General features: G+C 34.3%; 1 protein-coding gene across 1 annotated transcript in view; it reads left to right on the top strand.

The window, feature by feature from the left end:
• LOC131593076 (voltage-dependent calcium channel subunit alpha-2/delta-1-like) overlaps positions 1–27,783 on the top strand; it is a 362,152-nt gene that overhangs the window by 189,507 nt on the left and 144,862 nt on the right. The window contains exons 5-6 of the mRNA XM_058865274.1: positions 6,270–6,314; positions 21,936–22,065. Of these exons, the coding sequence (XP_058721257.1) occupies positions 6,270–6,314; positions 21,936–22,065 (175 nt within the window). The remainder of the gene's footprint in view (positions 1–6,269; positions 6,315–21,935; positions 22,066–27,783) is intronic.

The following is a 27,783-nucleotide window of genomic DNA, read 5'->3' on the forward strand; positions in this document are numbered from 1 at the left end:
AGCAGAGCCCAGCCTGGGGTACCTGGGACTGAGATACCTAGAGAGTATTTATGGTGGAATCTCAGATATTTACAGAGTTTTAGCTTCATCCAAGTTTAGACTTCAACAAACTCATTCAAGATCTCAGTTTTAACCTCAGATGCCTAAAATCTGACCACCATCAGCACTGCAATCTGTGGATCTAATCTCACATCAAAATTCCTCAGAATCTGTGTCAAGGGCTTGAAAGCATATCCTTCCTATAGTGTATTTTTACCTGGATTTGTTATGTGGACATTACATTTACATATTTTTAAATGCTTATTGCATATATTTATATTTTACCATCTTTTTTAAATGAGGCTTCTATGTTTAAGTCCTGTTGTTGAGCATGCAGATGATTGATAAATTACTCATTTTATTTATCACTCTGATGTGTCTGTGAATGGTTGAGTGACCCCCTCATAAAAACTGTCAGTAAATTTTGAAGGTTTCCGGATTGATAAATTCAGTGAAGGAATTGCCTGTAAATGAATGCTGAAAAAGTTGATCTTTCTCACCATTTAAAAAAAGAAAATATTCTATGACAAAGAGTGTGCAGGACCTTTAATGCTCCTTTATGTTATTTCCTGTAATCTTCAACTTCATCTTTTCATTTCAATTATTAGTCTCAGTGGAATCTTGAGAAAAATCCTTCACACAAATCTGATGAAAAAGGCTTATCATAAATTATAGTGCAGACCTGGAAGATTTTAATATGTATGAAATTTAATATTCTGACAAAGCAGTTATTTAATCAAATTATGTTTGGGGGAAAAATGTTTAACCCAAGTGACTCATTTGTCCATATTATGGGTAATATAGTGACATATTTCTTAATTGAATATTATTTCACTGTTTTTTTTTTTAAAAAAATTAATAATTTGATTTTTAAAATATCTTGGTTCTATGTCCAGTTTTCATGTTTTAAATGCACATTCTGGCCAATTTCTTACAGCCCATGTTTAGGCACTGTAATTGCAAGCATAAACTGCAATGTATAGTGGCAACTGGTTTACCATGTTGCCTGAAATTTTGTTCGCTTTAAGGCCAAGTGATAAATCAGTATTTTTACACATGGATACTGAAGGGAAAGAAAGAAATTATTAGCTGCTAAGCTCCTTATTTTATACGTGTCATTTCACTTATGTAAAATCACAAAGCTGTAACTAAAGGTATGGTAGTAGTTGACATTGTTTCTTTTTTTTCCCCTGTTTGCAGGCTTTTATTCACTAATGTTATCCTCTTTAAAAACAGATGTAATTTTTTTATGTGTGGTAGGCCATATTTAGCTTTCTTTTCTGAGGAGTCTAATTGTGCCTTAAACTGCATGTCAGACTGTATAAAGGATTAAACTAAGACTGCCTGGATTGTTTGTCATAGAATTTGTTAGGATGGGTTTAAACCTTAATTACCCCAAAGGTATTAGAGTGAACTTTTCTTAAATACACTTCTTTATCCAAGGGGATACAAAGAAATTTTCTAACTTTTTTTTTAATTAAAATGGATGTTTTGCATACACTTAATAAAATGCTTTTTAGCTTTTTTAACGTTTGTTGGCATTTGCACTAATTTCCTTTGGCCTGCCTAAAAAGTGAAATGGACCAAAATTATTAATATTTTCATTGCTTCATGCTAAATTGAAGGAGTCCCAGTTTTTTCATTAAAGTGAATGTCTTTTCCAAGTGTGTGGGACTAATATGATTTTAAAATGTTCTCCCAGTTTCTCTCTGTAATTCTGAGAATTTATTTTTAAACTGAAGAGTCAAGATCACACTTATATTTGCTGTATGGTTTGGTTGCTCCCTGATTTTGATTTCTTTCTTTACCTCTTACCTGCAAACTAAAAGAATCCTCAGTACTTGAAGATTATCTTCAATGAAGACCAGGTTTTTTTACATTGACTCAGTTTGGGTGCTGTAGCACTTGGGTAGAATACTTAGAGGTCAAGGAAGCATCCAGTTTTAAAATAAAATCCAAAATCCAACAACATTTGGATGTAATTTCAGATCTTAAAACATGCACTTATAATTATGCAGTATTATATATTTGCAATATAATCTGCTACAATATTAAGTTTGCTCTTAGGGGTTTACTGAAGAAGATCTTTGAGTTATGGAGACCTTTAACTAAGGCTCGTCTGTTTTATTTCTGAGGGAGTTAATTATTTTCCACTATCTCTGTAATGGCTAAAAGTGTAATTTTTTTTACTTTAACATTTTACCTACAATTGTTGTAGAAATGCAGCTTTTAGGGAAAAAAGGATGATTGTGATATCAGTAAAAATTAATATATTAATTTCTTACAGTATAAAAAAGCTGCAGAAAAACCTTTTTCTTCTCCTTCTCCTTTCTTTCTTTATTTTTAATAATATATTTATTTTCTTGTAGTTCATTATAGAGTGTCATAAAGTTCTAGAATTCATTTCCAGCCAATTTCCCCTGTAGGCCTAACACCATTTTAGGAAAGCAGCATTTCTGCATAGACTGCCTTGGATGTCTGTTGAAAAAGACGTCAGAAATGATCTTGAGTTGGTGGAGCACATACTGCATGAAAAGTTCTTGGAATTCTGGCATAAAATTTAGAGAGGAGGTGTTCCTGTAGACACCACTACATGGCAGCATTTTGGCACTCCGTAAAGGAGGATGTGGATTTCTACCAGCAAAATGACACAGACTATTGCAATTTTTGATACACATAATTATCTGTAGTGTCCACATGTCTTGTTGCAATGTAATCCCTTGCTGTTCTTGAAAGAGTTTGATTGAAAAAAGTGTTGTTTCCTGAGATGAAAAGCCAACTACAACTTCATTCATGTAATCCTGAGTTGAGTTTAGGCATTTATGTGTTGAATCAATAGACTGTGTCTGTAAACATGCTCTGGTGGGAAGGAAAATATGAGTGCAAGTTAGTGTTGGTGTGAGCTCAAATTTCATCTGCAGATATCTGAAAGCTGATGTTTTCCTATGCTTTTCTTCTCTAGACACAGAGATTATAGAGACCATAAATTTCAGATTTTGTGTGGTGAAATTTAAGAATTTATTAATAGTATAGAATATGTAATGTTTCACATTTGAATTGTTTTATACCCCAAACTGGAAAACAGAGAAATGAAAAGCAACATAAAGACAGTGGAATAGTCTCACTTCAGCTTTTAATACTATCAATGAAAGTGTGGAGGAAAAATTAAGATTACAAAAGGAAAGAAAATAGTAAGAGTCAAAAATAAAACATTTATTACTTGGTCCTTAATGTAATTTTTATATGGCTTTCCTGTTGTCTTTCTCACATACTAAAACTTTTTGAATTCTCTGATGAAAGAGGAATTAAAGATGGTGAAAACCATAAAATCACATACTGATACTACAGTACAATTTTTGCTTTATGCAATATGTATCCCAAAGTCATTCTTTTATAAGTTCAGGACTGACTGAACAAATCCCTTCATTGGTGAACAGAAGAAATAGTGAGTCTTTACCCGCTCTCTTGCACAGCGTTTCTGGATAAACAACAAAATAAATACCTAGGATATTTACCTTGCACCTTCAGTTTGCTGACCAAGTTTGCAGTATTACTTGGTGGCAAAAGCGTACAGCAGTGGGAAGATTCAAATTCTTTGTGTCAAGAAGTTAATAAACAACTAAACTACTCACTTGGGAGCCAGCAACAAAGCAATTTGTTCTTGCCAGCTAGAAGTGGTTAAATTAGGAAAAATTGTCCTCTAAAGATCTGAGTGATCCATGAATCTAATTTGTGAACCATACAGCATTCGATGTGTTGTAGCATTGGGTATCTCATACTTTCTATATTAAGAGTAGTGAGATATGTCCAACATAAGTGTTGGTTTATGCATTATATAGGTTGTATCTCCAGGCAGGGTAATGCACTACAAGATATTAATAACCTAACAAAAAATATCTAAGTCATTGTGGCAGGGAGTGTTTATTTTCATTACCTTGTAAATACATCATGTTCCTGAAATTGTATTCTAAAAGGTGATTTAAAAAATACTGTTCAGTCCAGTAGAGATAGATAGTAAAGCTATGCCAGCTTTGAAAAATTTAAACAAATAAATAAAAAAGTAAAAGACAAGGAAATATAATTGTGGAAATAAAGAGTCATTTTGTTTAAGTAGATAAACAGAGTTGTGTCTATTGATGACAGTGTTAAAAATCCAATACAATAATGATTTGATAGCAGAATAAACAAGAGCAGTGGAGAGGGGCCCAGGAAATAAACTCATATCTAGATGAGAGTCAGTAGAAGAGAGGGCCTAATAGAAATTGTCTTTTATAAAAATGTTCCATTTAGAAACGAAAGCAGTAAACAAAAACAATATAGCCAGTTAATTATGTCTGTACTGCTTTTTCTGCTCTCATTTTTCCTGAAAAAAAACCTGCTAGGGATGAGATTGCAAGGGAGCTGCTCTAACACAGCCTGACATAAAGAATTGTGAACAAAATGTTTTTTTTTGTTTTTTTGGTTTTTTTTTTAACAAATAAATAAATTAATTTTTAACTTAACAGATCACCTTGTGGTGAAAACACTTGTGTTAACATTTTTGGTTCGTACCACCCAGAGATTCATCCTTTGTGGTTTCAGTGTTACCTGATAAAGAATCATATGGGCTTTTGAACTGATCACATTATTTACAGAACAGTTATTTCATACATAGCTATTTACAAAGTGAAGAGGAAACAAAATAGAGCCTTTGCCTCTTCTGACTTACTCAAAGTCTTCCACAAGCATTATATGGTCTTTTCTTTACAACAGTCAAGTGAATAAGCAATTAACTTAATTGTTTAATGATTAAAATAATTTCCTTCTGTGTTTGTAATGCCTTGAGGTCTGGCCTTGTTATCCAGGTACAGATACACAACCACACAACCAACTGACCCATGGATAGAAGAGTGTCTTGGTGGAAAAGTGGAAAAGTTCATTTTGAGGGAAAAAGATGAATTCATGTTAATAGCATTTGCCTCAAAATTGCATTTAACTCATCTGTAATGTATTTAATGTTTGACTCTCTAAAAGGTCACAAAGGAGAATAAATGATGTCATTATTTATGGAGTGAGTAACATGATTGTTTTTAAAGATGAACTGCATTACATTGTAATACAGGTCATACTTTTTTAGTGAAAGTAAAAATTGTCATTGGCTTATTCACTTGAAAAATGATTACAGAAAGTGTTCTTTCCTGTTGGTATTTATAAAAGAAACCACATGGTTGTTTTAGACTTTTTATTTGTATATATAAAAGGTATTACCATAAACAGAACTGAAAAAATAAATTGAGTTAATTTTTGGAGGTCAACAGCAATCACTTATTTTAAGCACACTGCTGTATATGAAGAAATGTAACTTCTCCTTTTCTTTATTTATTCAAAATTAGTAAAGGTAATTAAAAAGACTATGTTCATACATGTCTCTATTTCACACAGAAATGCACATAAAATTGATTTTATTCAAAAAGCCTTTGGCACATTGCAGCAATTTATTTGGTGGAAAGCTACTCCAGTGAACCTAAATCTTCAAGGCTTTTAAATGGATCAGTAATATTTAAACAGTAAAAAAAAAAAACAAAAACAAACCTGTATTCCATAGGACATACCCCAATTTTCAAAAAGCTATAGAAGTTAACACTAAATGGAATTTTGGACTGATTTTGCAATAAGAATGAGCAATCTTCTCCTTCCATGCTTTGCTTGAATTACATGGTACAGTGTTTCCACAGAGCTGCCAGGATCTGCTGTGTGCTCCAACAGCCAGACTCTCCAGTGATGTACTTTCACAGATTTTATTTTCGCAGTGGGAGGTGAATAAAACAATAATCATGTGTACAGCAAATACTTACCCCCCTTAGGAAAGCCCGTGCCTCGCTGGATGTCATGGTGCATAAATCCCCTAATTGCACAGTGAAAGTCACATGTCTGCCACAGAAACAGATTATGGAAGCCTTTTATGAGCTCTGGAGTTTGTCCAACTCTATCTGTACTTTTCTAGCTGTGTTTTGAGTGACTTATGCAGCCTCCCACAGAAGAAGCATTGAATGAATGAAGTTAAGCATGAGCATGGGAAATTGTGCATGCAACAGAGAGCAAGCAAAGATCAGAGTCTGTCATGTTTCAAAGAGAATACATAAAGAACTGGTGCTATATTTCAAAATGTATCTTGTAAAAGTAGAGGTTATTGCTACATAGATTTATTCTCTACTTTCAAACTAACAGAATTACTTTTCTTTCTCTTACAGAATAATGATATAATCTATTACAATGCAAAAGACGATCAGAATGATGTAAGTAGTATGTTTCATTTAATTTTACTGCCTGTAATCTCAGAAAATTAAGGGAATGAAAATATTAATGAAACTTTAAAACTATAATTTAAAGATAGTCTTATATATCAAAATAGTCTATATCTTTGCTTTGCAGAAGCAAAAAAGCAAGAAACTTTAAAATGTCTTCAAAAGTTTCCTCAAGAGCCAGACAATATTTTATGTTTTAAGTCTCAAAGTCTGTCTCCTTTCATACAGTTTGAATTACTGGTAAGGCAGAAAATGTGCTGGGAGAATGAAGAACCTGACAGCAGTGTAATTTACTTTTTGAAGTGTAATAAAATCATAATTATAGGATTGGAGAATCAAAATGATAAATGTAAATAATTCAGTTCATTCTGAAGGAACCCTTTTCTGGCTTTATTTTCCAAGATCATATGATGTTGTTTTGCATTTTTTGTACAAATTTTTTCACATGAGGGGAAAGAAGATGTGAAACGTCACTGAATAATTATTTTCATTCACCTTGTGATCATTTATGTGGCTGATACAAGATTTGGGAAAATTGAAAATCCAGTCACAAGATTGAGACTAAATGTATGTTACTTCAATTCCTGGTTTACTAAAACTCTTACTTTAAAAGGTTTGAAGTCCCCTATCTGCCATCAACTGTTAAAAATCTTAATGTGTTCTGGAGAGAATACAAGTTTTCCTCACCTTCACTGGAGATAATACAACTGCTTGTCTTCATTATAGATTTAATTTATAAGACCACAGAAAAATGTTGTAAATGTATTAATCAGAATTGCCAGCATGCTTCATTTGCACTTTTTAATCAAGTATACTTCAGAGATTGATGGAATCACTGTTGTAATTGATGCTTCTGCTGTAAGGCAATTAAAGAAGGTACATAGATCATGTCAAGCAGAACTATTTTATATTGCTATATAGAGTTATGAGTACTTTGTTTCAGATACCACAAACTGCTGTCCTGAGTTTTAAAGTTTTCATGATTTAAGCAAAATTCATTTAAAGTAACCTAATTTTGAAATATATTATTCTGTTCTCATTAACTTCACTAGATGGTGGGTGCTAATCTTCTCTGGAAATAGAATTACAAAGCTTAAATATTGAATTTTTAATCTAAATATATCAGATAATGGTAGATTGTGGTGTGAAGTAAAAGCTGTGATGTATGTTATGATTAAGGAGTAATGGGAATGATCTTGAGATTACTACTTCTACAACCAAAATCCAAATCTGTTAGGCAAGTCAGGAAAGGAAATGCTGTTTCAGAGTTAATCTTTGTTGTTTTGATTTTCTTCAGGATGTTCTTTTTCCTTCAAGAAAAAAAGTACAAACACACCAAAAAAAGGAGTTTCTTAGACCAGATATCCTATTTTAATTCTGTTTCAATTTTTTCTTTTTATGTCTTTTTGAGAATTCATTAGAATGAAGTTTCTAATAATGTTTTTTGTCAAGAAGTGATAAGGATAAAGTGATCTGGTAGTTATTTTTTTTTGAGAAGAGCTTCATCTAGATATCAACTTTGTATGTAAACACCATATATTCTTCCTTCTTCCTGCCTGGGAAAAAAAAATAAATGCTTGAGACAGCTTTTTTTTTCTTTAAATATTAAGATATTTTAATAGAATCACCTCTGAAGCACTGATTAGTAAAACTGTTTGCAATCCATTCCTTTCTGCCTCTAACAAGTCCACACTTTTTTTTCCCTCTTCCATGCTGTGAGCCTTCATTTATTCACAGGAAATGATACTATATTTATCTTTGAGTACAATCAAGAATAATTATTAGCAGAAATTAATTTAATAAAATTAGATATCTAAACTAATCACTGTGGATGTCTCTAGAGAGCTGTTCAGTTTGTTTTGAGACAGATGTCGAAGGTTATCTGAACTGAATCAGTTCTAGGTGTGTGTTTTTCTGTGTTGACCAGGTTCCTTTAACAGATCCTTTTATGTCTTAACTTTTGGATCTGAAGAATTAGAAGAAATTAATCTCACAGGTCTTGCCTTCCAGTTTTTATTTGTCTCCATTCATCCTTTGCATATTACAGCCTTTTCAGAAGAGCAATCTCTTAAATTCTGTGTCCTTTCTTCCCATTTCCATATCACATTCAGGAGATCCTTCTCTCATTTTTCATCTCCTGTCTTGATGGACCTTTTCGACTCTAATGACTGGGCTTGCTTGTACTTAAAAAAATAAAGAAACACATGAAGGCCAATCATTCTCTGGCCTTTGGATTCCTCAGTCTCTCAGATAAAATGATCAATTTGTAAGCCCAAAGTCCATCCATCAATCAGTAATAGACCTTCTGTAGCCTTTGTCTTACAACAGCAATTATGTTCTGCTTGCTTATTTCCTCTCCCCCCAGCTCTCCATGTATTGTGTGAACACTTGATGATAATTAATGAGTTTTATCCTCACAACAAGGTAGGAGGTATTATATTTCCGTTTTTTATATCTCATAGGAAGATAATGGCCAAACTTGTAATTTAGTTTCGGTCTCTCAGGTTTTTATTCATTGTCCTTTTCCCAAGAACAGTTTGATATATTACAGCCTGTTTGTGCACTTTAATTTGCAGGTGTCAAAAGCTTGTTGAATTTGGACAAATGCTGCAGTGCTTTTATTGGGCAACTGAGTAGTCCCACATTAAGCTGCTCTTTCCCATTAGTTTTCATATTGCTTCACCTGTTCTCATCTTGTCCTTTGTACTCCCACTTTATTTATAGTAATTTTGCTTCACTGCTCAATTCTTTTCTCTTTTTTATGTTGGTCTCCATTTTATTTCCAGTGATTCCACATCTAATTTATAGATTCTTCCTAAATCTATTTTTTTTTCTGTTTCCTTGTATTCAAGTAATCTACAACTCAACTATACACTGAATTGCTCAATTGCTTAATTTTCATTCATCCTGAATTCCATTCTTAAAGTTTCTCTCCTGTTCTCTTTGCATCTTGCTCCTTTTCCAATTTTTTTTATTATAGTTTTTTGTCATGATTTTATAAACTTTTTCCTGCACAAGCTACAACAGCCTAAGGAAATGGTTTTTCAATGATTTGATGGAAAGAACTAAGTAATACAAATAAAGAAATGTCTCTAACGTGAAACCAGCCACACATCATTGGAAGGCTCCAGTTTCTCTGTAATCCCTGGACTTTAATTGGGAGCAGCCAGTTGTGTCTCCTGACAAGAGCTGTGTCCCTGGTTGCACAAGTGATTTATTAGACATTGCTTTCATGCAGTCTCATACTGGCTTGCAGTCATGACTAACAGAGCTGTGCCCCTTGAGCAATTATTGGTCACACACTCTAAGTGATAGTAGCACCTTTTGTTTTATTTTGCTGAACTAACGTGGAGGCTGTAAAATTATGGGTCCCTTTGGGCAGTAAGTATCTGCACAAAGTGTGAATTCAGAATGCAACTTGGAGCCAATCTGTGGGTTCCACTAGAGGCAAAAATCTGCAACATGCCTGTGGTTGATTTTAAAACAAATACATTTTTTATTACTTTATAATAAAGAAGGAAGAAATATTTTAGAACCATATGGTTTAGGAACTTTTGCTAATTCAGTGATTGTTATTTTGGAATAATTTGTGAAACTAGCTCTGAGTTTAAAGTGCAGCATAAATGCAGCTGTCAAGCTAGAGTTTTATAAAAAACCCAATGATTGAAAAAACCTGATAAAATATTATATCTACATCAAATTGAAAACTATTGTAAAAATATGAAAGGAGAATTAGTTGTGAATGTAAATTCTTTCAGAAAAATCACGGTGTGTCTTAATAAACATTTTATAAAACAAAATAATTTCCACCCCTCAACATTTTTGTTTGTTTTTTATGGTTTTTTGGTTTGTTTTTTTTAATTATGAAGTGAAGGATAATATTGGGCAGAAGCAAGAAGACACCAAAATGGTTATCTAAGAGGCATGATCCTTGTGGGCTTTGTTTCTTCCCAGGAAGAGACTTGGAGATTTAAAGGCACTGACAGTGTCTTTGAAAGTTTATTGAGTCTCTGCTTATAGCCTTACACAAGTATTGCATGGTATCAAGGTTGCAAAATCTGCTTATATGTACACCTATGATTCATTTAGTAAAAAGAAGTCTGTGAATGAAATATCCCAAGTTTATTTGTAAATAAGTCTGAACCTACTGTAGATTTGATCAGAAAAATGCTGATTTGTTTTTTTGTTTCCTTCCAGCCACAAGAATCCAGGAGTTTCCTGGCTTTTCTCACTAAATCATACGTTGAAAATGGCAGAATAATTTAATTCATACAAGTACAATATTTTATGTATTTTATAGCTGGACACCAGAAAACAAAAGTGTCCTCTGTACACCAGTGTTTTAGGAGCTGCCTGTTGGGTCAGGTAGAGCCCCTGAGGGGGAGGTGGCATGTGAATATGGTCAGTTTTGCAGAGGATCAGGAGCTGAGGCAGATGGGGGACTCTAGTCATCCAGTCTCAAAGGTGACAGGTATAAAAAGACTTCTAGAGACTGAAAGGGTGATGCCAGATTTCTTCAAGCCCAGCAACTGCCACTTGCTGGATTGAAAAGTGAGACTGATTGTAATGACTGGCCCTGACACTACACAGAAAGCTGGGACAAAGACTGCTTTTACATGTCAGCAAACAGGCACAGATTTCCTCTGGCTTTTCAAGGTTTTTAAACCTGATTCTGATAGGACAGAACCTTTAGAAAGCTCCCATTTATTTGCATATGTAAGAGTAGTTCTGTCTCTGTGCTTTCACTGTGTCTGAATGCCAGCATGCAAGCAACCAAATCAAGATTTTACCACCTGGGTTTAGCTAAGGCTGGGCTTCAAAGAATCAGTTTTTTCCTGAGCTAAAGCTACTAGCTTTTCAATATTTCACAGACAGTGAAGGATAGGCATTTCCAATAAGAAATTAGTCTCAAATCATTTAGGATGAGCTTAAGTGCTAAGCTGTAAAGGATCCAGGTTCTTTTTGCAATGGGGCAGCCTAGCAAGAATAACCAGCTAACTTCCTTAGCTCCCTTAGGTCTCTTATTCCCTCTGCTTTCATTGTATGACAACCAATATGGTTTGAGACTGCAGTCACAGCTATGATGAGTTGTAGTTCTTTTCATCTTCTCTTTGTCCTTTACTGCTTTGATACAGAAGAAATTTTTAAAATTGGTCATAAAAAATTTCTGCTATTCCCATTTATGATGAGTAAAAGGGCAAGTCTATGTCAGAGGGATTGGAAAATCAAGTTGGAAACCTTCACTAAAACTGTGATTTGCACACCCCTGCAAGAAGGTGCCAACAAGTAGGTGTTGTACATACATACATTGTTTAAAAGGGAACGAGTTTCTTTTACCAAGTATCACTGGGAGACATTCATCTCTTTCCATTTCAAGGTCTTAAAGGTAAGCTTGAGTACAGCCCACAGGGAAAAAAAAGGCATTCCTTTGAGCTTCCTATTGCAAATTATTGCCACAGGAAGCAGGGATTCTTTCTGTTTTTTTTTTGTTTTTTTTTTTTTTTCCCTTTTCTTTTTTTTCCTAGTTAAAAAAAAAAAAAAAAAAAAAAAGAAGGTATCAGGTTTGTGGTCCTTTATTCAAATTTGTGCAAGTCTTCCCTTCTCCCAAATGAATATATGTTCAAGTTTGAAATGAAAAATACATGATAATGAAATAAATGACTGCCCCAGAGCTATCTCCTACCTGTGAAACAGAGTTATGAAATAATAATGGCAAGAGTGATAGCTGTAGTTGCCAGTGTCCTAAAAAAGATGAGACTGTTCTTAATGCAGAGAATCCTACCTTGAAGGCAAATTTGCACAAAAGAGCAGGGCTTGAAGTCTCCCCATGGAGGCTGAGTTTATGCCACATCAAAGATCAGAATTCAGCCCTAAAGGTGGTGATTCATCAGTTCAATGGAAGATTTCTTGCTTCAGGATATTTCCTACTAATATCAAATGCATGAGTGATAGCAATTGCAGTGAATACAGTGTAATTGTTTATTGGTAAATAAAAGCAGCACCAAAAGCTGAACTTGTCATAGGACATTTATGGCATTTGAGGCAGTGATTTTTAGCAGGCACTTTGTTGCCTGATTACAGATCCCAATGTTGTTTGACTGTTGTGATGTGCTGCTTTGAAATGTGTGGGTCACATTGAGACTTTTAAGTTGTACAAAACAAAACAAATGACTCAATCTGATGTTTTCATACGACTGATCGAAGCTGGAGATAGGCTTTGAATATTCCAAGTCAGATCAAGAATCCTGGAAAGGATTACTTACAATATTTTTAATATTTAAAGAGAGTTCTCTGTGGTTTGTAGTGTAGTGTAGTGTAGGTGATGAAATGCAAGTCCTGTTCCTGCCCTGCCCCAACTGCAAATTCTGAACCAGCTGATGAAAACTGCAAAGGGCCAGGTCACATTCCCTGGTCTTTCCACATAGCCATTCTCAACATGTTCTTTCCCTTTTGTGTTTTGGAGAATAGGAGGGGGAAAAAAACATGTTGAAGGAGACAATCATATCTATTATCATCAACAGAGTTGAAATCTTCCCAAGTTTTTAGTGTTGGTGTGTAAAACAATGTGTTAAAAGTATTCTTGCAGCTCTCTTTATGGTGTGTATTGAAAATAAATTTTAATCCATTTGGAAATCATGTTTTCCAGCTCTAATAGTTTTTTTGAACTCAAACTTCAGTTGACCTTTTACGTAAGTGTTTTAATTTGCTGACTTTTTAAAAACTCTTTCAAAATCTACAGATTGACCTCTTTCTTCTTCCTTTTGTTTTTTTTTTTTTATTGTTTGTTTTTTCTGTTTATTTGCTTTCTTCTGACATGCTTTTTTACTTGGGCAGATTGTCTTTCTCAAATTTCCCCTAGTTCCTGTGAATGATATTCTATTGCATTATTGCACTGTTAGGATTTCACCTAGCATTTTGAAAAGTCATATAAATAGTCTTCCACAGTGTTATGGAATTTTACTTAAGTTATAGTATGGTATTTAGTCTGCAGGGAAAGTCTGTGGTCCATAGGTCATGGTTAGTTTTACATCCAGCCTTTGTCTACCTAGATACAGCTGTCATTTAATTAGTGAAAAGCTGCATTAAATTTATGTGACCATGAATTAGCATCTGATGTTTATATAGTGTTTTAAGCCCCATTAGTGGGGGAAAAATGGATTAGGAGGCCTTCTTCATATCCCAACCTTCTTCTCAAAGCAGCTTTGTACTTTCAATTTAAGTTGTTATTGACACAGAAGATGGTACAAAGAAGAAGGAGCAATGAATAACAAATTAGTATGCTGCAGGATGTACAAAAACTAGACCTAGCCAGTATGACTGAAGAGAAGAATGAAATGTGAAACAGGATCAGTTGATGGCTTAGCAAAGGGTAAAGACAAGTGCATCAGATGAAAAAAATCAAATTTATTAAATGTTCACCTTCAGTTGGTATTATAACTAATTCCTAATGAAGCATTAAGATGATTTAACAGTTCTTGTTTTCCAGGGATATGATCTTTAATCAGATGTGGGGATAGTAAAAGGTAGACAGGGTAATTTATTCCAATAAGAGAAAAACAGTTCCTAGTTTGAAATTTAATTGGGTGATGTATGAAAAATCAAAATTCTCTAGAGTGCATTTTGGTCTCGAAATTTAGATGACTAAGTATTATATGTGAATTTTGTCAACAATGGATATTTTTATTTTATTTTATTACATATGTTTGAGTACTCTCATGGCACGTGAAAGATCAGTGAAGGAGGCTATGAAATTTAAATTATTTTTTTGTTTGTTTATTTAACAATTAACTGGGCTTTTCTGAACTCCTAGTACCATTTCAGTCAGTTAAAGGGAGATTCTCTTTTCTTCTGATATGATCCTGTATTCCCATTGTTGTCTAATGGGATTGTTGTGTCCAGCCAGGCCACTGTCCCACTCAGTGCTGAGCAGGTGGTTCTCTGCAACACCTGATAATGTAAGGGCAGGCAGGAAGATCACCCTTAGTGAACACCTTGGCCAAAAGCCCCCGAGATTTCCCAGACTATCACCCCATGTGGAAGAGGACCAGGGTGGGATGTTCAAATGGGATTACACATCAGGATTCCTGATCTCATGACCAGGATGTATAACCCAGGAGGGGTATGGAGGTGTTGCCTGAACCTTCAGGAGTGGAAGAGATGGAATGAGGGACCACGGGGGCTAGTCAGACATCTTTGTGTCCATGGCACCAGATGAGAGGGATCCAGGGGTGCTGATGGCATTATGAGGCAGCTCTCCATCATCCCTGAAATACTGTGGGGATTTCTGATGACCTCGGGATGGGGAAGTCCCATTTATCTTTAGGAAGATAAATAAGTCTTGTATTTCTTATGTGCTTAAATATTTAAATACACATTTCATTTTGCCTGTCATTGTAGCTCAAGAGAAAATAGGACAGAGCAGAAATGAATTTTTGCGTGCTGAGATTACTACAGCAGACTGTGTAGATTTGTAATGAAGGCCACATATAATCTGTAATAATTAAAAAAATAAATTTTCACTAGTTCATTTATTACTATATTTTAATCTTAAGAGTTTGGGTTTTTTTAACTTATTGAAAAAATGTACCTTTTTTCAGAAATTATAGGCATATATAAATGTCTATAAAGCAAATTATAGACATATATAAATACCTGAATTATGGAATTTAAGGCACCCTCATAGGTGTAATGTCAACTCTTTTAAACAGGACTTCTAGAAGCTTGGATTTCTATTTTGAAAATCTTTTCATTTGAAGAAATTGGGAAAACCCAGACAGTTTTATCAGTTTCTCTAGAATATAATTCATTGAAATGCTACAATATTTTACAGGATCACAGAATAGTTTTGATTGCAAGGAACTTTTGAAGTTCATCTACTCCAAGTCCATGTAATATACAAGGATATCTTCAACCAGATCAGGTTGCTCAGAGCCCAAACCAACTTGACCTTGAATATTGCCAGAGATGGAGGCATCTACCAATTCTCTGGGCAACCTGTCCCAGTGTTCTCAATCTCATCTCTCAATTAATTTCATGAAACCAAATTCATGATGTATTGAATTGTGTGAATAGGTCAAAATACAAATAAAAAGAAAACACTATTAAGTTTGAGATATATAATAATTTTGTGTATATCTGAAAGTTCTCATCAGAAGTTGTGAACCATAAAGGTCAGATAAATGAACACACAACCTCCCCACATAGTTTCACACCACCCATAAAATATAGTCTTGTATACAGTAGACAGGGACAAGTCTGTAATTAGCTGCATAGAAATTATCATAGACAAAAGATAGCTGCATTTTAAAACTAGCCTAGGAGGCAAACAAATACTTCTAAATTTTTTTTATTCTGTATTTGGTACATACTGGCATTACTCAATTGGCAGGAAATAAAATGACTTCTGTAAGAGAATTAATTTTTTTTTAAAATATCAATACTCAATCAGAGTTCCATTTGTTTTTTCAATGACTTACAGTAACTGATTGGTGCATTAGAAGCATATGGAGACATTAAAAGCACTGAAAACAATTCCTATCTATATAAAATATAATGGTCCTTGAGAATGACACACTGAGAGATGCAAATATAAATTACCTCCTTACTAAATTCTGTCTTAGTTCCCTTTCTGAAGCTACCCAGACCCTACTTATATTTGAAAAAAAAAAAAAATACATTTTCTTACGTTTATATATGTAAATATGCATATATATATTCTTACATTTAACACTTCCCTGTTGTATAACAGAAAAATATTTTGGTTCTGAGACAACTGTTTTCTTGTTTCATTTGTATATCTTTTAATTGTTTTATCCCTAAGAGTAGACAGAAGGATGACACTTAAAATCATCATGTTGCAAAGTGAAGACCACAGTCCCCCACTGGCACAGAGTGAAAACAAAATTAACTCTTCACAGTTCTGTCACAACCACCTGAATGCGCTCGGCAGTCTTCCCGCAGCTGGAAAATCACAGCTAGTGGAAAGGAAATAAAAAATGTTGTCAGAAGACAGTGCACTCATTACATTATCAAAAATGCAGTAAAAGTGCTGTGGCTGTTAGAAATGCATTCTAGCTGCTCTTCAAAATTAACTCCTAATCCTTAGAAGAGCTGTCCCCAGCCCTTGCTTGCTGCAGGCATTTGCTGAGCTGTGTGCTTCCAGCAACATCCCATTTTACCCTCTGTGTTCAGTCCAGCTCTAACTTTTTAATGGGGCCACAAGCATTTTCTGAGGGGCTGTGTATGTAGTTCTACTGGATTATTTTCCTCAGGGAGGAAAAAACCCAAGAAAACAATGAAACTAACTAAAACAGAAAAAGAAAAACTGAGTACAGAACTGAGCAGAGGAGAAATTCTGTGCTTATTTTGTACGTGACAGTTTCATCTGTACAGAGTAGATCTGGGAGAGAATTAAAAGAAATGAGCCTCAATTGTTTAAAAATTTGCATTTAGAAGTTTCAGCAGATATTCAGAAATGAAAACCAGGCTGAAACCTAGAGATGAAAATGTAAGACTTTTGGAATTCTGCAAGGTAAGACAGGAAGGAATCACTGAGGAAGAATTTTGATGTCCCTAAAACCACAGCAATTGTAATTCCTTCTCTACATTCATTCTCTAAAATGGCATTGGTAGGGACAGTGAGGTTTTATGCAGAACACAGTCCCTGAATATGAAGGCAATGGAAAATACTAGAAACCAATTCCTGTCTGTTTTTTTAAATATGAAACCGGGCAGGTGTCTTTGTTTCTGGCTGGATATCAGCTCAGGAATAGAACGAAATCTACTTTTATTCTTTCATCTTGATGCTAAACCTGTTATGATGTTTTGAGAAACTTCTACATTGTTCCTGAAAAGAATCTGCTTTCAGAAAATAACTGGAGGATTGCTTCAATTGGTGGTGGGTTATTTTTGTGTTTCATGAATGATTTTTTTTAAAAGATAGTATCAGCTTTCAAGTTGTGAGTTTTCAACATTTGCAAAAAGTAAAAATAAATTTTATACTAATGGAAAAACCTTCTCATTTCCACAATAACCAGTGTTTTTGACCTAAACGAAAATTTATTACTAGAAATAGAAAATCCATGCATCTTCTTACAGCTGTGATGATAAAAAGTAGCTGAATGCTGTGAAAAGAAATTTGGCTGCAGTGAAATGGTCAGCTAGACTGCATCACAATTTCTTGAAATGATCTTTATCAGTTTTGTTTTAATGGATGTTTTCTTTTCTAGACACATCTTTCAGTAATACTTCTTGGAATAAAGCTTCCAATTAAATCATGTAATTACATGAAAACCCTCTACACAGCAGCCTTTCTGCTATGTATTTGGCTTATAAAGAAGATGCAGAAGGTACCCTCCAGTTTACTGGAGATCATGCCAAAAGTAATTTAGAAATAATCACAAAGAATAGCTGCAAAAAACATCATTCTTGAGTTTTAGTTGCTGTATCAATTTTCTTTTATTCTGATGGTGACAGTAGACACATGAAAAAAAAAAACAAACCAACATTATTTATTAAACAAAACAAAACAAAACAAAACAAAAACAAAACAAAACCACAAACAAACTCCACAACAACAACAAAAAAGCACTATAAAATAGCACAAATGTGCTATTTCATCTACCTCTCAAGGAAGGAAGAAATTGGTCTGGAAATTCATTGCAGCAAAATGAGTGAGTTATTTTGCTGACTGTCAGTGGTGGGTAACAATGTAATGCATTAAGTGAAGGCTAGGTTTGAATAGATAGAAAATTAATCTTCAGCCACTCTCTCCTGTGGGATTTTTCTGTGCCAGTATTGATTGCATTTCAGCTCCTGGCTTGAGAGAGAAATTGGTTGGAGTTGGATTTTAATTATATTCACACGCTGGATCACTTTCTGTCAAAATATGTGTTTTGCTACTTTTCTGAAAACAAAAGTTTAACTGGTTATAACACAGTACCAGTTGACACCACAATCTGTCAGGCTTTTCATGGAAATGCCTAATTAAAATAATTAATAACAATGAAATTTTCCTTTTTAATCTTCTTTTTTTAGATTAATATACTTGAAATTCAAAAGTTTTAAAATGAAAACAAAATAGATTTATTTTATGTAGAAGGATTCACTATACTATAAATTATTTGGACGTATAAGGCCTGGCACAGCATTCATTGGTCTTGCTGCTCAGGAGGTGGTGGCCCAAGTGAGTTCAGCACTAATTTGTCAGTAATGGTTCTGGTACTTACCTGTTGTGTATAGAACCAGTTCAGACACCTTTACATTTACAGAACAAATTGTTCCTGTGTGAGGGTAACTTTAAAATTTTTAAAGGGTTTTGTTATTTGCTCTCTCTGGTTTTTTGGCACATTGATGTGTTGTTTCGGTATCAGAGTTTTACATCACAGAATACTCCCACGAAGGTCAACAAGAGCAGTGTGAAAGCATCTACATTTCTTTATGTAGTTTTAGATCCACTGCATTAATGAAGTTTAGAAGAGTTTTTAGATTAATGTTTTTGGTTGGGTATCATGGAATATCGGTAGGAATAAAACAGACTCAGTCACAGTCTTTTTCAGGGGGACCTGTGTGTGTCTGTGTGCTATTAGAAATATGAGAAAGTAATTTATTATTTTTTTTTTTTAATTTTAAGGTATTCAGGTCTTAATTAATTAAATGTTTTCCATTTCAACGAAGTTTAAGCAGATTTTAGCAGTAGACATGAAGCTTCTTTCATAGCTTATGAGTGAATGGAAAGACTGAAGGTTTGTATGTATTAATTGAAATAAAATTGAAATATTAAGTAAAAGAAACATGATCATTTTATGTTGTGATGCTTCAGGAATTTCAAGTAAATGTCTAAATATATTATAAGACAAAAAATTCTGTGTAAGATCTGCAAGGATGGACTGTGTGGAACATTATGTGATTCTTAGGATTGGTATTTGTAGGGCCAGAAATTGAGCTTTGATTAACTTTGAATAGTCAGCCCTTTCCAACTCAGAATATGCTTTGATTCTATGTTCATGCCCTTTCTCTTTTACCATACCCATTCCTTCCCAAATATTTCTTGTGGAAACTTAGTTGAAAGCAATCTTTCGACATTCACTTGTTCTGGTATTTTAGTGTGGTTATGTGGCCTGGTGATCCCCAATTTTTTTCTGAAGTGTCCTGTGAAAGCATTGAGGGTTTGTAGTCATTGCTACTAAGTTTTAGAAATAAGAGTGTTAAAATGTATTTTATAATCAATTAACTTTCCAACAGAAGGGAGATTTTGTCACATGAATGATTGATTGTTGGGATTGTATTTGCATAATTAGACAAAGTCATTACTTTGAGCAATGTGAAGCTAAAAGATAACTTGTGAAAAGAACTTCATAATTTGTTTTGCATTCCAGTTTTGGGGCACAGAAAAAAAAAAAAAAAGTGGGATAATGTAGAAGCAAAAAAAAAACAAACCCAAAAAACCAAGCAAACAACACAACAAAAACCTATGAAAAATAGAACCAATGTACATTGTCTGAGGCTGTCATAATTCTGTGTCATTCCAAATCATACAATGCATAAACTGTTACTGATCCTGGCTTCAGTCTGCACCACTCAAAGTTCTAATGGTTGTGAGCCTTGTCTGGCTGTCAGTTGCACACAGAGTTGTCTGTCACATTCTCCTGCATTGTCACTCCCCTCCAGCAGTGGAAGGGTGAGAAAATAAAAGGCTCATGGATTGAGATAAAGACAGTTTAATAAAGAAAAGCAAAGTCCAAACATGGAAACAAGGGAAATCAAAAAATTTATTCTTTACTTCTGACCAGCAGGCAACGTCCAAACACTTTTTGGGAAGTAGGATCTTAGGACGCACAGCAGTTGCTCCACAAATACCCCACCTAAATGATGAATGTCCCCTCTCTTGTCATTTCTCTGAGTTTGCAATACTGAGAAGAACATTATTAGAAAGCAATATCTCTTTGATCATCTTAGGACAGCTCCCAAACTCTTGCCCATTCCCTGAATGGGGTTAAATACTAAGGAACAAATTGAATTTCTCAGCATAAGCTGTAGTAGCTATGTGCATAAAAATAGTCAAAATGAGTACCCACCTTCTTTTCTTCTGGAAGTTTAGTATACTTGTGAGATTCATCTCACCTAATTCTAGACAGCTGTATTGCTGACTTCTACATATAGGTGATTTCCACTAGAGCTACTTCTACAATCAATCAAAAGTAGGAGGCACTTCTAAAGCATGATTCATGTCATGGGAAAATAGGTGTCTAATTAGGATAAGATGAATTGCACTCTAAACATTCCCATTTCTCTTCATTCCCTATGAAGGCAGCCTGCAGTGATGAGCACAACACTGCTGAGTTGTTGAAATTGGTGGCTGTCACTGGTTAGATGAGTTCTGCCCTTTGTATTCCCAAAGGAAACCAGTTCTTTAAAACCCACTGAGGACTGCTGCTTACTTCAGGCAGCATTTGAACCTATACTTAGAATGGTATTGTTCTGTAACCTTGAGATGAAGCAGATGAGAAAACATAGGCAGTTTCATTACATGACATTGTGGATAAGCTAAAATTTACCTGTCTATGCTTTGACAGAGGATACAAAACAGAATGGCCTCAGCACACACATGCCCCGACTGGCCATCAGGTGCTTCACTGTCAGCCCTATTTATCAAGCATAGCACATCTTCAAAAACTGATGATTCTATAGTATTAAAAATATCTTTATAATTGACTCCAGTAGCTGGCCTGAGTAGTTCAGTACTATAGCTGCTATATTACTGCTTTAAGAGGCACTTGGCCCATGGCATGGGGCCTCCTGTTCCAGCTGCAGTTGAGACGGGTGAAGACACTGCCACCCCCTCTTTGGCCTTCACTGCCTCCTTGGTTCCACACTTCATGCAGTTTTTGTAGCTGAGTTAGAAAAATTCTCTGCTTTTCAAAGTGTGTAAGAACTAGTACAAATTGACTGAGTGAATTGGAAGTGTGTATCATCGTGCAGACAGGTGAGAGAGGACGGGAACCCAAAGCAGACAGGTGAGCACCTGAGTGTTTGGGGACCTTTCCCCTTGGACAGATGTAACCAGTACATAGGAATTCACTGAGACATGCTTAAAATAAATCAATGAACAAAACCTGATTCAATCAGAAATTCTAAGTCTTAATTTCCTTGCTTTGTGCACCATCTCTGAAAAATCTGTTCATGCAACGCATATGGGTGGTATAATTTTTAGATTTGTGATTTGAGATATAATCTGCAGAAGGAAAAGTAAAGTAATATTTAAGATTTGGTGCAAATTATTACAAGTAATAAAAGGTAATTAATTTGCCTTGTGTTATAGGTGTAAAATTCCATGCAGTTCAAGTGTGCAAGGCATTAGGCTCTTTTCATTTGCAGGTCTTCATTTCTCTGAATTGTATTGGGTAAATCAAAATTGAAAGCAAACTGTACACAAATATTCTTTGACCTGGAGAAACTAATTGTGTATATGCACAAATGCAAACTGTTAGCAATGAAAGAAACACTATGTTGTTTTTATTTTTTTTTTTTTACATAAAAAGAGAAAATGTAAGTGGCATTGTTTTTAGCACACTTTTTAATAATTTTTCCCTTTACATGTTTTTCTTTAAATAGCCTGAAAAGAATGAAACTGAATCTGGCAGCCAGAGAATCAGACCAGTATTTGAAGACGATCCTGTTTTCCGACGGCAAACATCTTACCAACATGCAGCAGTCCATATACCAACAGATATTTATGAAGGCTGTAAGTAGCATGTGAACAAAGTGATTTTATATTTTAATACAAAGCTCTCATTCTTAAAATGTTTGTCTCCATTTTTAGTATAGGTTTACTGTTATTGTCACTTTTACTTCTTTCAGTGCTACTTCAGAGATGTGTTGCATTAGGGATATGATTCATTTTATGAATTGCAGTTAAAGAGATCCGTTAGGATTGGACCTGAATTTCACAAATGTAACTGGAGGTGAAACAAAACTCTTGCATATTCTGATTTTCTGATCCATTCTTTCTCTGTGCTGTTCACATTTAATACAAACAATTCTTGACAGCTCTTCTATACACACTGTTTGGCCTCAGGCAGAGACAAGTTCTGAAAACATTTTTAAGTATCTCATAAGCTGGTACAGTTTAGGGATATAATATGCTGTGTGAGCTGGTAGTACATCCAGTGCATTTCTAGAATTGCAGTAACAGACTGACAGAGACTTTGCATAAAGTCTTTCAAAACTATCCGAAAAAATAATATATATATGTGTGTGTGTGTGTGTGTGTGTGTGTGTATACTGATGAGAATTCTTTAATTGTATTTCAAAATTAAGTATTTATATTTCAAAATGGAAATAAGTCCCTGTGCTCATTAGCAAGCAAAAGTCTTTATACAATAAAAATATATTTCAGTATTCAAAGAGGCTGCATGTTTTTTTAAAAGGGAGGAAGAAAAATTAAATAGGAATAGTATTTTTAAATTTTGATTTTTTTTAAGGTCCTAATTTCAGGAATGCAGTCTTTTTCCTCTTTCAAAGTCTCATCAAGAGGAAGGAGACCCTAGTGTGACCTGAGCTTTTTAAAATTCATGGCCACAGTTGTGTGCAGCTTCCATAAATGGCACAGGGATGAAAATGGAAATGTCAGTATGATGGGGAAAAGAATCATAGTAGCTTGTATTCTTATATGATGAGCTTGGCTGACAGATCTGAAGGATTATTCTGGGATTCTGGCTTTAATAAGTGCTAAAGTGCACCTTAATTGCAGGATTACAGAGAAGTGACAGGCCATTTCCTTTTCTTTTTTTTTTTATTTAAGAGAATTGATACTTCACTGGTAAAATGTTGAAAAAACTCCTCTCCATTTATTGGGATATTTGTATGTGCTGTGTGAACTTTGGTATCATAACAGCACATAAAATGTTTTCTTGTTGTGTTGAATTTAACATTTTAAATGAAATTCCTGAGGACACATATCCCTTAAAAATGTATATTATGTAATGTTACAGTAGAGGCCATAAACCTTAAAGAGAAGAGAAATTGTGATTTCCACAGGAAAGGTACAGCTTTGGTATATAATAAAATGATAATAACAGAAAGAAATGCCACTTTCTGGACAGAGGTAATTGCACATACACCATATATGGTTCGTGATTCTTTGGGTCTGGGTTTTACATTAATTACCAGAGAAGTGGAAGCCTATAAAATTACCAGGAAATCTGTAATTCTGTGTCAGAAAAATCAGGTTGTTGTGTGTCAGGGTAATTTTCATTACAGATGGAATTTTAAGACATAACAGATTGAGAATACCTAAAAGTGACAGATTTCATATCAATAAACAAAAATGCTTGCCAGGTTCTACTTTATAGTTGAAAAGTTCATGTGTCATCTGAAACACAAGTGAGCAATTGTGAGGTAGTCATTCACTGACAGATTTCCAAAAGTAGAATTTAGTGTTTTCACATTATGATATAAAAGCAATTTTTATAACACTAGAAAGACTGATAATGTATCTTGAGCACCACTGTCATTTTTCTGCCTGTTGATGGGAGCTAACCTGTCAATTCTTGGGAGAGGTTTCTGTGTGTCCTATAACGGGGAGCAGCTGTACATTTGAAAATAGTATCTGCAATTCTTGTCTAAATCCCAATCTGTTTGGAAGCATTTGCAACACAGGTGTTACAGCGAATCCTTCTGAGAAACAGTGGATGAGACACAGTTCACAAGTTTTACGGCTTGGAAGCCAATTTTTTTGACTGAATTATGCCTTGGCAAGCAGATTTCATTTTTTCTCCTGTATTGTATATGGCTTTGCAGGATGCCAGATGAAACAGAATTGCTCTTTGGATCACACAGAACAATTTTCAATGACTTGATGTTTTACTTGGCTATTCCCCCTTGAGATTGGTTTTCACTTCTCTTGCCTCCTACAGCAGCAGGTTGTTGTCTCCAGGGGAGAGGGACAATTACTGTCAGAGCCACACGTGATCTGGATTTTCACTTGGGCCTGTCAATCATGCTTTTTTCATGTTAATTAATTGTTTTCTGTATGAAACTGGGAATTTGACTCTTAATCACAGAATCATAGACTCGTTAGGATTGGAACAGACCTTCAAGATAATCAATATGGTATCCATTAAAATGTTCTCTATTTATGTTTCATTTCTATTGTAGTTATTATTTATGATTATTTATGATTTTTAAAATTGAATCAAATAATGAAATTTGGCCAGTGGGACAGAATTTTCTGAACAGAAATGAATTTTCTGAACAGTGGAAAACTGGTTTTTCTAGTAATTCTAGTAATGTGTAATGGTGCACAGCCTACTTAAAATCTAATATGGTCTATAAAATAATGTCCTCTGATTTGCTTTGTTTGAAATATAGTGATGAGCTTCTTGTGAAGTAGTTCCCTGTATTTCACCATAAAAATATATGATACATCATTACAAAATACCCATTTATTTCATCCAGGCTATTACTTTTTGAGTTATTTGATTGTAGAAAGAAATATTATGAAAATTGTTTATTTTTTATTTTTTTTTTCTTTCCCTGGACTTTGTGCCAAAACTTGTACAGAGATAGGAAAAGGTCTAAGGAGTTAATTTACTTGCCTGTTTCTGAGGATTTAGGAGAGGGGGCAATCATAATAAAATAGAACCAAATCAGACTTTTAATTCAGTATTTTTCAAGAGGCCTATTTAGGTTTGGAAATAAAATCAATCTACAGCTGAAACAGAACAGACCCTCAGGTCCTCTTTCTACCACATGCACTGGGAATTAGTCATGCATCTCCTATTAGTAATAGCTGAAGTCTTGTTTCTAAATCCTCATTAAAATTGTACTCTGCTTATTGCTGAGTAGAATATAGGAACTGCAGGCCCGAAGTAAATGCCTGGCACAAGGAAATGAAGGTTAATCTTCCCAGTGGATGGCACCACATGCCCTTGCTGTCTGAGATCCACTCCCCATCTGCTGCAGAGTTCCCTCTAGGCGTGTGTCTGTACTGGTGTTAAGGTTTGAGGTGAGGTGTTAGGCAAAGCACACAAATCAGGTTTGCTTTTTTTTCTGTGTGGTTATTCCTACTTTTCTCCCTTTAAATCAGAAATACTGCTTCCACATGTCACTACTTGATTAGCATGGAAGAGCTGATTGAAGTGTCAGGTTGAAAGTAATGTGTCATGAACACGACAACATAACTTGGAATATATTTGGACAGCAACCAGCAAGAAAAAAGGGCTTCCCTGCTCCAAAGCCATCAAGCCAGGCATAAATATTGACTTACAAGTAATTGATGGTTCATATAACTTAGTAATAATAAAATATAAATACTGTTGCTTCATACTCCCCTTTCATGGCAGTCAAAATTTTTCTGCTGTCTATAGTCTTGTGTTTATTATATATTATTTGATATCAAGTTAGGAAGTAGACATAAATTTTGCCTTTCTAGGGGTGCATCATCTATGTAAATAATCAGTTATTGATAAAGTATTTTGACATTCTAGTACTCCAATATATCACTCATGGGAAATAAAAACTTTTCAAAATAATTTTAAAAAATCAAGTTAGATTTAAAATTATTTTTATCTTGGCCAGAATATTATTTTCTTAATGAATTTTTAAAATGTTGTGCAGTTTCTGCTTATCTTGTGTATCTCAGGCTAACTCTTACTTCACTACTTCACTACTCTTACTTGTGAAGAGTAGTCTAGTGGAAGGCATGGCAGGGATGTTGGAACTATGTGATCTTTAAGGTCTCTTCCAACTCAGTCCATTCTATGATTCTGTGAATAAAAACCTTAGAAATACTGGGAAATGAAATCATGAGAGTGACAATATTCCCCCTCCAAAAAAGAAAACCCAATTCAAATAAACTAGGAAAAAGTGTGTTATCATTTACTCATTGAAATCTAAGGAAAATAAAATGTCAGTGTGCTTTTTTTTTCCTATTTGGTTTAAATAGGAGTTACAGGCACACAAGACACTTTCATTACTTCAATTAATTGTTTCAGCATACTTTAAGATTAGTGCTCTTTATATATTTTTTGTGATAGCTGACAAACTGAAGCTATTCAGAATTCTTTTTTCCCCTGGTTTATTGTGAGGAATAAATGAATAGTTCAGGCTTACTATATCGGAGATTGAAAAACAATTGTTTCAAGTCCTTGATTTTGTGTGTTTACACCTTTAAATTTGGAAATAGATATTATGTATGTCTCGTGCAGATGGCATGTGAGATTACTGTAACTTTTGACTTCTTTTTTTTTTGTATTCTCCATTTTTTAATCAGTAAGTTATTTGTGAAAACATGTAATGAGTGAAGTAGACCTTTAAATGAATTTCAGTGTCAGCCTATTTTAAATACCAAAGACTATAGCTTGGGGTAACTATAAAGCAAATGTTAGTTGTGAGCTAAGTCCCTAAGAACTGCCTGGTTGGTTCAATATTAAACCTGGAAGGAAAATACCAATGCAGAAGCTTAAGTAAAGAACTCTAGGGTCAGTATTGCTTTTTATGCTCTGACAATTACAGTTGGGTTTTTTTTCCCCCAAGTAGATTGCTAAAGCTCCCTGAATTAAATTAGTTTTTGAATAATCAGCAAAAAGAAATGCCTTTTGTAACTTGATGAAAAAGCTTGTTTCTGTCACAATCCAGACAGCCAAACAACTTGAAGAGCATCCTCCACTGAAAGGAAGTATTTAAATTTTGGTACTGGGATTAGTACCATTAGTTTAATTGGATGGATGATCTAGAATAATCACTTGACAACAAATTAACCATGAATTCTATCTAAAGTTAACAAAATTTAAGATAAAAAGGTAGAGTAAGGAAAGATTTTTTTTGTAGCCAAGGGTAATCTTTTTCCCCTTTGAAAGACTAAATTGATCAGGTACATGCTGTTTTGAAAATACAGATGTGGTAAGCAATTCTCAATACAGATTTAAAGCAATCTGCCTAATAATGATGCATCACAAAAATTATACAATAGCATACTCTCAAGCTGAATGTTTGAGAATCCATTTTGTTAACTGTGACATAAGGTTTTAATGGGAAAATAAATAGTGGCAAATCTGAAATAAAATTCCCTTGTGTTATAATTCCAGGTACTCTTCTTGACTTGCATTCTCTTAAGATGCTTGAATAGAATTTTCAGATGTTTCTACAAAATAAAAACAGATTTTTTTTTTTTCAGTAGTAAATTTAGAACCCAAATACCTTTTATAGAGCTTCATACCTTCATAGGGTTTCATAGAGACACAGTTGTCTAAACAGAAATTTCTACTGAAAGTGGGTATTCTGAAATATTCTACCTCTGAACTGAAAAATCTTTAAATTAAATGAATCAAGCAATATGGTTGATTTTATTTATTTGTGTGTATTAGTGTGAGAACTGACTGAAAGAGGTCATAATGAGATTCTTGATACTTAGCACTCAGAACCCTTCCTGAAATATTTATTTTTTAATCTTTTTGAAAAA

The sequence above is a fragment of the Poecile atricapillus genome, chromosome Z, assembly GCF_030490865.1.
Source record: "Poecile atricapillus isolate bPoeAtr1 chromosome Z, bPoeAtr1.hap1, whole genome shotgun sequence".
Lineage (NCBI taxonomy): Eukaryota > Metazoa > Chordata > Aves > Passeriformes > Paridae > Poecile > Poecile atricapillus.